This window comes from Hirundo rustica, chromosome 2 (assembly GCF_015227805.2).
Source record: "Hirundo rustica isolate bHirRus1 chromosome 2, bHirRus1.pri.v3, whole genome shotgun sequence".
NCBI classification, from domain to species: domain Eukaryota; kingdom Metazoa; phylum Chordata; class Aves; order Passeriformes; family Hirundinidae; genus Hirundo; species Hirundo rustica.
Window position 1 is genome coordinate 104,800,350 of NC_053451.1, and position 12,219 is coordinate 104,812,568.

The following is a 12,219-nucleotide window of genomic DNA, read 5'->3' on the forward strand; positions in this document are numbered from 1 at the left end:
CTCCCCCATTCCTGTACACCTTGGGTTCAGCCTCAGGTTAGGGGGATTTTCTGCAGGTACTGAAAGAGAAAATTTTTCTGGCATTCAGAGAAAATGCACGTGTGCATTCACAGTATGCATGTGGACTGCATATGTTGAAAAAGTCTGGTAACTATAATCTCTTCTCTTTGAAAAAATACTGGAATCATACAGTGGGGTCTTTATGACTAAAGATGCCTCTGAAAATTTGTATTTTAGATCTAGTTTTACTGAAATGCTAACTGTGCTTTGTGTAGTGATTTTACTGTGACAGTGGCCATGTTTAAGAAAAATATAATAGCTGCACTCTTGTAAAAACAAGAAAACAATCAAACCTTTATTGAGATTGATTGATTGTCCTAGAAGAAGGTCATTTCACATGTGGTTTTTCTGCAAAATTATAATCTAAAATTATATAATGTTAGAACCCTGGAATGACTTTTTGTGCTTTGTGTATTTTCATTTCAGTAAGTCTCAGCAGTTTTGTACCACGACAAAACTTTCTAAGTATTGATCTGCCTGTGGTGATAGAGACATTTTGCAAGTATCCTTTGAAGTACGTTTGTTCTTTTAAGGTAAGAAGGGAACTGTTCGAATTTAGTGACCTAGCAAAATTTCAGTTGGGTGTCATTTTAAGACAGGATGTCCTGAAATATTTCTGTAGAGATTTGACATCTTTATTCCATCTCTGCATTGATTATTGTCCATGTGCCAAGCTAAAAATGAAATCTCTCACTTTCTTGCGCTTAAGAGCATAGTTTTGATCAGTGCTTTTTTAACTCTCGAGGGTGAGCCTTAACAGATGTGACAAGAAAGCCAAAGTAAACCTGAATTTAAGTCAGGAAAAATGAGAAGTTCTTGCTAGCTTTTTAATGTCAGAGTTTTGTTATTTTTTGTGTCATTATACTGAACTAAATAACAGGATTTGGTTGGTTTATTTTTTTTTTTCTTCAAAAGAAAAGAAAATAGCTATTCAAAAACCAGGATAATTCAGTTAACACTTATTTGTTAATGAACAAGTTTATATATATATACATACATATAGATTAGTAGATTTGAATATGGCTAATCTAGGAGCTCTTAGCCTTAGAAACTGAAATGTTTATGCATGGCCATAGGATAATTAAACTGTGTAGTTCAGTTTAATAACAAGTCCATAGAACCAGAGTAAAGGTACCACATAAGCTCCTTTTTTTGGGAGCACGTCAAGGTTCCCGCCGCCCAAGCTGCTTTCTGACTCGTGTCTTCTTGCCTGGCCATTCAGGATGGGGGTAGGTGCTGCAGTTAGCAAGCCTTTAACCTGCAGTAAAAGTTACCTGCCCGTGCCTCATTCTCACGTGCACACACATGTACAGAAATCCAGTCAGCTTTTCTGGCTAACAGGTAAGTAGGAGAGATAGGTCAGATTTCTGATTATATTCTAGTCATTTACTAGGGAGTGTTTTGGAAAATGTTCCTAATCATGATTTCATACTTGGGTCTAGAATACCTTCTTAGTTCAGGCATGGTGTCAGAGCTATAACCTTCCTCCAAAACCACACAAAGCAAGCAAAGAAGGTGGTGGTTTTGCTGTTTTCCTGCTTTCATTCAAATTGTGAAGAGTGCAGGTTTAAATATCCAAACTTAACTCTTAAAAAAAAAAAAATCTATAAAGGCAATTCTCTGAACGGGTATGTTACAGGGTAAAAATAATTTATTGGTATAATTTCTGTGGAACAGAATGGCAGCTAGAAAAATAACATTTGTATGTCTCTCTCTGCATACTTCTTTTTTTTTTTTTTTTTTAACATTTTCTCAGATACTCCTAATGAACCTTAACTACATTCGACCAGGTACCTCATCTCACTGTCAGGAGCACTGGCAGTTATCAATGCTGTACCCTGCTTCGCTTTGGATGGTCAGTGGATATTAAATTCCTTCCTGGAAGCTACACTAAGCTCCCTAATTGTAGAAAAACATAACAGAGAGCTTGTTGGCTTTTTGATTTTGCTTGCTGGTAGTGCACTTCTGGCTGCCAATGTTGCCCTGGGACTTTGGATGGTGACAGCGCGATAGAACATTGGATGTTCTTCCATCAGTTCTCAAAGAACACAGAAATAATGAATCCATTACCTTTTAAAATTTGTCCAGTACTGAGATTGAAATAATTCCCTTAAAATGACACTGAAAGAACAATCAACTGTTGGTTGCTGTTTTAATTTAAAACTTTACTACATCATGCCTGTGGTCATGGGAAATCTAATAGGAAGAAGTAGGAGCCTTTTTATTTACTCTTTAAGCACTGTATTAATTTTAGAGAAGTTGCATTTTAAGATTTCATAGGAAAAAAATCAGACTTCATTAATTCAGACCTCAAAATAAGGGAATTATTTTGCTTGAAACATTTGTAAAACGGGAGGAAAAACCCAGTGTTATTTATAATTTAAATAATTGTCTGTGTGGGCTCTGATCATCAGTTGGCATAGTCTTCAGTGACTTGTTTTGGTTTTTTTAGCCTGCTATTCTACCAAATTGGATTCTAAGAAGCCCTAAAGTCTGGTCTCAAAATGGGGAAAAGCTAGGTAAATGCTTACCACGTGTTAATGGGGAGAGAGCAGCCATTTGGGTTAGTGGCTTTCCTTTTCACCTGGCCAGAATGACTGGAGGGATGTTGTCCTCACGACGTAGATGAGAAGTGCCAATGTCTGCTAAAAATGAACCTGTGGGAAGATAACGAGGCCCACATGTTTGTGTTGATTACTCTTTCAGTTGCTTACTCTTTCAGTTGCAGCTGAAGTGTTTTTAAAGGCAATATTTGTCAACAATTTCAGTTATTCAAGATAACTGAAATTTAATTTCTGAGTTCTGAAGTATGCTGTGCACAGTTTTCCTAAGTGATATGTAATGTTTGTGGTGTTTTACTCAGAAAATAATACTGTATTCTACCTGTTCACAGTTGAAAGTGAAACCTATTGTTTTAATGGTGTCTATCTTCTGATGCTATGCATGTAATATGTACAGTAGGTCACTGATGGTTTTCTGTGTTTCAAAGGGTAATTTTCCTTTGCTAGGATTAACTCTGTTCAAAGATAGCTAACAAAGATATTTCGCTGGTCTTAGATATGAATTATTTAAAGGGAGAATATGATTGTGACTTGAACTGTTTAAACACTTGGCTTTGCTTTCTGAGAAGAATACAGACAATATCCATGTTATTAAGTGAACAGTGGAAGAACAGTCAGTGTTTTACTGACTGAATTACGTCTGACATGTTTTGAAGCTCTTTATGTCTGTGATGTTTAGTAGCCAATAGGATTATATACTGGATGTCTTGTCCTCCTGTGATGTATTGCCTAGATTATATGAATTAGGTTCAGTCAGAGCCTTGCCTCAATATAGGCTGATATTTAAACAAAAATGCTCTAGTTTGGGAGCCTAAATATTTGAAATAGAAAATTTTTGAAAAATACCCTGGAACTTCTGCCTCATCCAGGGCTCCCCATAGGAGCTGCTGCAGCTCACAGTTCCTTTACAGAAATGGCCATTCCATCATGAACTGAAGTGGAACCTAAGCTCACAGATCCTGGCCTGCAGGGAGTACTGAAACAGCTTGACCAGGTAAAATAGATTCTTTTGGTACCTGAGGTGAAAGCCTGGGTAATTTCAAAGTGGGGATGAGTGTTGCTGCACAGATTCATAACTCTGATGTTTGCATTTGCCCACTGATGTGTACTTTTGCACAACAGCTTTCACACTAAAGATGCACTCCTTTCATACGATGATGCAAACAGTAATGAGAGACCATGTTTATTTATTTGTTGTTGGCTAGTTTACATCCCTTTCCACTGCTGCCACGGGCTGGGTGGGCTCTGAAAGTTCAGCTCTGTGGCGTGGCTGGCCCTTGCCTCTCCTTTTCAGTCATTTCAACCTAGGCAAGCTGGGACAGGTCCTGGTAGGAGAGATTAAATCCTCGAATCCAGTGTGAGCTGGCCCCTTTGGGATCCATGAAAAGTGACACAAAGTGTAAGAAAGAAAAAACAAACAACACCCTGTAAGTCTAATTTGTCATTGCTCCTGGAAACATGCAGAGGTTTCAGAGTAGCAGTTCTGATGGGCCGCTCTGCCATCCCTCTGTGGACAGGGGACAGGAGCAGCCTGGTCCTTGCACAAGGCCTGGCTCCAAGGCTCTGTTCCAGACTGCTCTCTCACCTCTCTGGCTGTTTACTGATCTGAGCTGTTCCTTTCAGTGGCTCTATGACACTTTCCTCTGTCTCGTCCAATTTACAGTGCAAAAAATTAAATTGCACTTAGAAGGTTTAATGTAGTTTAGTAAGACAGGATATTTACTTTCAAAACCTGTCAAGTTTGATTTTTATTTATTAATGTTGACTACATTGGCTTGGAATAATAATGCTTCTCGAGGATATATTGGCAACAGATTTAGAAAAACCCAAAGCTTCTGAATTCATATGCACAAATTTCACCTGCTATAATGAGACTGGCAGGTTGTTCCTGGTTATTTAGTGTGCTACCAAAACATGAAGTTTTATCAAACGAATCTAAAGTCAGTTTACTTTACACCATCACTGAAAGCCACAGTTTTACTAAGTAGATCTTCAGTCTGTGTCTGACCTCATAAGCAAGAAGAGGGTGGAGAAGACATTGCTCATGGCTTTAGCAAAACAGACAGTAGTGCACTGTAAATATCCTAGATATCTTGTATGGAAGAGAGAGTACTAGAAATGCTTAAAAATAACTCAAGAGTCCATTTCTCCACATACTAAAATTTGACTGAGTAAGGGTTGATTTGGGTACATACAGGTTCTTTAAATCAAGATTTTAAACAAATTGAGTATGAATGGTGACCCACATGTCTTATATAATCCATATGTTAATCCTAACATATGGATTACATTCTGATAAGCATGTGCCATACATACACTTACAGGGAGGATTTTTCTTGGGGTTTTGGTAATTTATTTAGCAAGAGAAAACACAAAAGTATGGAGTGATTTTTGTGTGTTGGATTTTTGCTGGAGTATTTCTGATGTGTGTTCTGTTTTTGTAGAAATAGGAAATCTTTAAATCAAATCCTTCTACATCTTATTCTAATTAGCCCCTCGGATTCTTTAATACAGAATCCATCAATATAATTATAGGGCATTGACTGGACTGTAAAACACAGCACTCTTAAAGACTGGATGGCTGCTACTATTTATGTACATACTATGCATTTTAAATCTGTATCAGATGGAAAAAGTAATGTCTAATATTCAGAAATGTTATACTTAGCTTTTGTTTGAAAATTTCCAGAAGAATTTCAGAATTATAATCATTCTTCTACTTTGTTTTTATTAAATTGTTTTTTATATCAGCAAATATTTACATAGCATGTTCTGATAATGCATGATATGACATGAAAATGGCAAACTCCTTAGCATGGGGGATGTTACATGCTCTTTGCTAACTTAGGAAATTAAAACCAGCTTGCTTCTGTACAAATTAAATGAAAGAGGCTTCACTAGAAAAAGTATAGACAAACTTGCAGATTAGTCATCCCAATTTATGAGCCGCAGTGGAAAATTTGTTAACTCACCCTTTTTATTTAAGTGAAACAACCATGTTGATAGTTTCTTTCAGTATAATTCTACATTTGTGGATATATGTGTATACATACATTTGTATAACAGATACATGCATAGCCATAGGATGGATTAGTGCTTTTTAAAGGATAACTTACAGTAGTCCTCCATATTCTGCAATGTAGGCTTTTGTTTTTCTTCTTCCTTCTCTCTAAGGTTTTGTCTGGATTTGAAGATAGAAATTTATGTTTTCTTCCCATAAGCAATTCTTAACTTCTTTATCAACAGAGGACAAGTGATGGGGACAAGATGTAACCACAGCTGTGTGAGTTTTGTTCAGATGATGTTTAAAGTACGTTTCTTACTTTCTGTGAAGCCTCAGCTACAAGCATGGTAAACACGGCTTTTTCAGGGCAACTAAGAAAGGTCAGCCTTGGAATCCATCACTCTCTCACTGCTGCTGTTTGTGCTGTTCTGAAGAACTGGGATGAATAAGACTGTGTAGAGCATACAGAAGAAATAAAGTTCTCAGGATGGAGCTCTCCATGGCAGTCAGGGTGTTTCAGCTTTCTTTTAATAAGGATATGTTTTATTCAATTTAGCACATCAGCAATCCCAGTGCTCCCATGGTTTCCCATACATTTTACATGATGTCAAAGGGTGACCTGTAGGAATATTTTAAAAATAAATTATGTATGTCTTACAAATTCATACCAATCTGGATATCACTAACTAGAGGTTAGTGAGGCTGTTAGTTAGGCTGTAGAAACTAGAGGTTTCTACAGCCTAGTCTGTATTTAGTTGTTTTAAACATATGTGAGTTAAGCTCTAGATATAAGTAATCTATAAAATATGCATTCTGTACACTGCATTCAGACCAATTTCCACAACCAGTCTTGCCTCAGCTTTGTTCTTGTAATCTTGTCAGTAAGGAGTCTTGAATCTTAACACAGGTAAGATCCAATATTGGCAAATATTTTACAGCCTCTTTGTCCTGAATTTCATGTAACACTTTCTATTGATTAGTTATTTAATGTTGCTGAGTTACCTGTGGTACACACTCTGCATCAATGCAGCTTTTGGGAAGTTTGCACTGGAGACTGCCAGAAAACAGCAGCTCTGTGACTCCTGGTCCTTGGGCTCATCCACTCCATCCTGTGAAGAGCAAATGGCAGCGTTTAGGGGCAGTGAAGGACTTGAGTTTATAGCAGCTTTATGAAACTTTCACACTGCTGACCCGGTGTGAAAGGACAGGAACAAAGAGCAGGATATGACACTGCAATTCCTTTCATTCCATTTACATTGTCACGAAACCTGAAAAGAACTTGTAATTAACATTTCAGAGCAGGAAGATATGTTCCAGCGCTTCACTGAATCATTCAGTGACTGGTGGTCAAACTTTTTTCTTAACACTTCGTCATTCCTTCGATAAATATGTGCTGAATAAGTAGCATGGGTAGTTGTAGCTTATTCTGTAAAATGGACTTGGATTTTGCTCACCTCTAGATGTTCATCCTGGGATGGTTTTTGCAGTATCATAGTATAATTGATCTTCATTGATACTGGGTTGAAAGTTTGGAGGCTGTTTCCAAGCCATTACTAGGAAAATCTATTTCCAAGTTGTTTCTTAATATTTTAAATTCGTCTTTTCCTTACATGACATTGTTTTTAGATTTCATATACTTAGTCGATCTTATCTGAAGCCTGTCAATGGAATATGTATTGTTTAGAAATTCACTGTGGGTTTTTTTTTTTCCTCTACATGGCCTTATTTTTCACACTGACTCACAGCTGTGGAATGTTAGATTTCTAGACCCTTTGTTCCCACTATGCATTGTTCGTGATCATTTTTTTTTTAAAAAAATGGGGGAAAAAAGAAAGCTTCATTTGGAAAATGTCAGCTAACAAATAATATGGAACACTGAATAATGTATTGTGGTTTTGTTTTGCTTTTTTCTCTATTTAATTAACCAAACAATAAGTATTGTTTTCTATGTATGATAAATGTATCCTGCAAATAAATTCATTGTCTGATTGTTGATGTGCTTAAGTCTGTTTTTAAAAATAAGGTACAATGACATAATTCCTTGCTAGTGGCAATTGCCATATTCTCTCATATATTCTTTTTCTCTTTGTGTGTGATTCATATGCTCTCTCTGGGTACCAACAAGATGCACCGTCCTTTTTGGTATCTGACCACCTTCTAAAAATAACTATCACTTTACTTTCCCTTCTTTATCAGTTTATCACAGTAACCGTTGAAATATTTGACACTGATTGTCGTCATCAGGGTAAGCGAAACCACTGCTCTGGCCAGTCCTGTGTGAAGAGCTTAGAATGTCAGATCTTCAAAGGTGAACTTACATCTGCCAACTTTGATTTGTGTACCCAGGCCAGCCCAGAGCTGGGCACAACCCCTGGCTGGCTCTGGACAGGTTTCCTTGGGTATCCAGGTGGTCCTGAGCATTCAGCTCTGTGTGAGAGGGAAGTGCTGTTGCTCTGTTTCTTGAGCAAGCTCATCTGGAGCCAGCCAGGTTATTTGTTCTGAGAGCTAAATCGTCCTTTGTTGCTTATTGGACACTTTATACAAGCAAAGCTGTTTCAGCAACTGTGGCTTTGTTCCCAGATAAAAGATTACCATGACAAATGGACACAAAGCACAGATTGGACACATTGCTAGGATTTCCCAGATAGGTTGCCATGCAGTTTTTGCAATTTTCTGAATTGCATTTTTCTGGCATGAGGAGATGCCTTTTTTGTTTCCTTTTACCCATGTTAAAGGTAGATACAATAGGGGTTTTTTTCTGAAGTATGTAAGCTTTTAGGAGAGTTTTGAGGTTTTTCCGTTGGTTTTGAAAATGTTATCCTTTACTGTGATTAGGTATGTTCCTCTTGTAGTCTGGGAAACCAGTCAATTATATGCTAATGTCATCCTGAGGAATGTTGCCTTATTCACTAATGTAGTTTCAGAGTAAAATTTAAAAACAAATCCTGTATCTATGAGTCCTATTGCTAGTAACTTTATAAAGAAAGCTAAATATAATTCTTCCTGTGATCATACCAGTTTGAGCCACCAAGGAGAAGCAGTCCTAAACATTTGCAGTAGATTTGTATGCACTGAAGTCACTTAATTTTTTTAAGTATTTTTATGATCTTTTTCTGTGACCTCAACAAAAAAATACAATTTAAGTTTTGATTCTAATCTTATGGTGGTAAACATTTATGAGGACTAAGCTCATAAATGTCTTGTAGCTAGACTAAAATTTTCCCCTTTTTTACCTCAGAGAGATGTGTTTGCTTTCATACTTTTAAGGCTCTGGCGTTATTGAAATATAATTGGATATTCTGAACAAGTATGTATCGTATTCTCTACATTTATGATAAGTTCTAGCTCTTTTTAGTTCTTTGCAAGTATAATAGTAGCTGAATACTATGTCGCTGCCACTCTGACTGTCTTGAAAACAAAACAAAACACATGGTCCTGCATCCTTTTTTATTTCCCACTCCAAGGAATGTTTCAAAAGGAAAAATACCTTTTTTTTTTTTTTTAATGTCATCCTTTTTGTTTGCTATTGCATTACAGAAGTTCCTGTCCTTTTACCTTTCATGGCTCTTTGAGGACATCTATTAAAATATTACCAGATATTTTTTTCAATTTCCCCAAACCAACTGAATTTGATTCAGTTGCCCACATAGGCATCTGGTGTGGTCTGAGATATGCTAAGGTGTTCTTAGGTTAAAAATCTGACTTGAAAGAACATTTTGAAACTCATCCCCCACTTGTCTCATTTTGTCTCCTGGTGGATGAGTCTCAGGGTTTCTAGGACCTACACATGGGGCTTCCAGATGTGGGTGAGACCCTACTGGAGATCAAAGACATTCTGGACCAGCTGCTGGATACTTGGGAAGGTACCTGAGGGCATTTTCTATCACACCAGATGCTTGCACGTGGGCAACAAATCAAGCCAAACAGATTCCTTTTCTTCCTTGCATTTTTTTCTTTTTGGCTGATGAATTACAGTAGACTATGAGGCTTTTTGAGTAAGTATATCTGACATAAAATTCATCTTAAGTTTTTCTGTTCATGTAGAATAGTGTGATGCAGACTGTTGTGTAAAAGCCAGGCTAGCAGAATACATGCATTCTGTTCCTGCACTGACCCCAGGCCTGTAAGCAGCAGGAATTAGTGTTGCTGCCTTACCTACAGCAAGAAAAAGGAGGGCTGATGTGATAAGGAAAACCCCATCAGCTGTGGAGGCACCAGGTAGAAACAAGGCTGTGTGAGGGGACTGTGATCAACTCTGCCATGACTCTGTGCCATGACTCTGCATTTGACTAGTTTTTAACTTGCAGGAGAAGAGAAAGGAGACTTGCAGTTAAGAATGGGATAAAATCAGGGAAGGGAGTGATAGAGAGAGGCGGTTTGTTCATTTACAGAATCATTAATAACTCCACAATAATTTATTTATTTTTTTTTTCCCCCCATTGAAGCATTTATAGAGCTGACCTGCAACTATAACCAACAACTTCCATCATTGGTAGAAACACATTTGTAGTAAGATCAGAGGGGCTGTGAAAGCCTGTCCTTCTAGACAGCAGTTCAGGGTGTTCAGACTTCGGAGTTGTGTCCTTCTCCCTGACTGAGGATCAGGACCAATCTGACTTTCAGTTAGTCCAGATGCAAAGCCAGAACTTTTCTCCTCCTGTTTCCACATTCCCCCTTCAGCATCAGTTAACCTTACAAGTGCAATTATTAAGAAAATCAGATTTTTAAAATATTTTGCCCCTTGGCTTTGTTTTCATTCCTGCAGCTATTTGAATAACTAGCAGATACTTGGCCAAACCACTTGTATCTCTATCATTGCTGCAAAATCAACAAAGATTATGAGTGTGCATTATAAACCATAAATTCCTGGGTACTTGCCACTGGGTATACCAACAAATTAAATTTTCCTTCTTCACTTTGAGTGTTCACTGCTCTTTATTAGATGCTTGAATTTATTCCCTGGAAATGTTCTGGTGCTTGCAGTGCTAAACGTGGTGCAGTGCTGAAGGAAGGAAAAAATGGGCAAGCCAAAACTTGCATCGTGTGTTTTTTGCAACAAAATTCACTGTTCTATTTAGTGAACCAACACAGATAAGAATATTTTGTAGATTAAGGCTCTGGTTATTTTTCCAGCATTTATATTCAAAGGTACTCCTAAGGAGAGCACTTCATTTAACCTAACTGGCTCTGTGTACCCCTGACCTCTGCAATTAAATGGAGCTGAACCAGAAGTTAGACCAGAGGTTAAAATATTACTGTCGTTGTTGTGAAAACTTCAGCATATTATCAAATGGTAATTTTTCATAAAAATGCAGAAACCTAATGTTCAGTTGAGATTTTAACTAGTTGGAACAGTACAATTTTTTTTTTTCTTTTTCATTTTGATTGAAAATACCAAAAGCCATTCTGAAGAGAACAATTTAGCTTTCACTTACAGGGTCACTTAGAGGGATTCCCTTTTAGCATGTGCAAATGAGGGTGTAAAAATAAAACCGCATCATTTAACAAAGTGATACTAAATGTGACACAAAGTATATAAATCACTCTGTTCTCATAGATGTGGTCATGAAACCAAACCTGTTGCATTCTGATGTAAAATAGCAAAAATAATCCAGAAAATTAATGGTCATGCAAGTTTAAAAATAATGATTTTTATTATTAATTACAAGTAAGTAAATAAATTGAGGGGGAAAGCCCCTTAAATGAAGGCACTCTTCTAGATCAAAAAGGAGTTAAAAGGCAAAATAACCCTCTTGTCTTCTGCCATGAGTTTGTGTATACACAGAGATATGAATTTGATAAGCACTTGGTTAACTTCTGCTGGCCTGCAGTAGCGTCAGTTTAGATGAAAGTAATGATTGCTTGTGGACTGCAGAGGGTTGTGAATCATACAGGCTGTAGCTGCAGTGAAGTGGCACTGTCAGTCAGATCCATAAAACACAATTTGCAGTGAAGAAAAGTGGTTGAGCAGCTCTGTCTGGGCCTGGGACGTGAGGCCACCCTGCAGGACAGGAATCCATCCCGCTGTGCTCCGCGGTGTGACCTGCAGCACCTGCCAGGGCCAGCCCAGAAAGGCACCTGCAGTCCCAAGCAGGGACCTAGGCCAGTAGATCTCACCAAGCTCTACCATTAAGACCTTTCTTACCCTGAGGTCAGCAGCCCTCCAGAACTGATTTTTGCCCAAAATAGCCCCGAGCTCTTCTGCACATGCCCAGCCCTGGCAGCAGAAGAGCTCACATCCAATGTCCAGGCTGGGTTCTGGCAATGACGTGTGCTGCTCCTCTGGCTCGAGAGGCTCAGCGTAGCGCACAGTCTCAGTGTGGAATGTTATAATCCAGCATCCCACAAAATGCACCTGGGGTTAGTTCTGTCTCTGAAAATGCTGCGTGCAGGGGTGGGAGCAGGACACAGCCGATGGGGAGCAGCCTGGGCACAATCCAGCGTCTCTTTAGTGAACCGCTGAACAGTTTATGTAATGCTGTAGGTGAGTTCCAGGTTTTGGCCAGGACCTGCTTAAAATCTCCAGGACAGAGCCATGAAGTCTCCAGGAATGTTTTAACTTGTGTCCTGGTTGTTGGGATACATATACAACTA

The 12,219-nt window shown here is 38.2% G+C and overlaps 1 protein-coding gene across 2 annotated transcripts in view; it reads left to right on the forward strand.

The window, feature by feature from the left end:
* Positions 1-7,618, forward strand: part of MBTPS2 (membrane bound transcription factor peptidase, site 2) — a 38,833-nt gene extending 31,215 nt beyond the window's left edge. For both annotated transcript variants that reach the window (XM_040055541.2, XM_040055542.1), the window contains exons 10-11: positions 487-562; positions 1,851-7,618. In XM_040055541.2, the coding sequence (XP_039911475.1) occupies positions 487-562; positions 1,851-2,073 (299 nt within the window). In that variant the 3' untranslated portion in view covers positions 2,074-7,618. The remainder of the gene's footprint in view (positions 1-486; positions 563-1,850) is intronic.
* Positions 7,619-12,219: the final 4,601 nt, after the last annotated feature.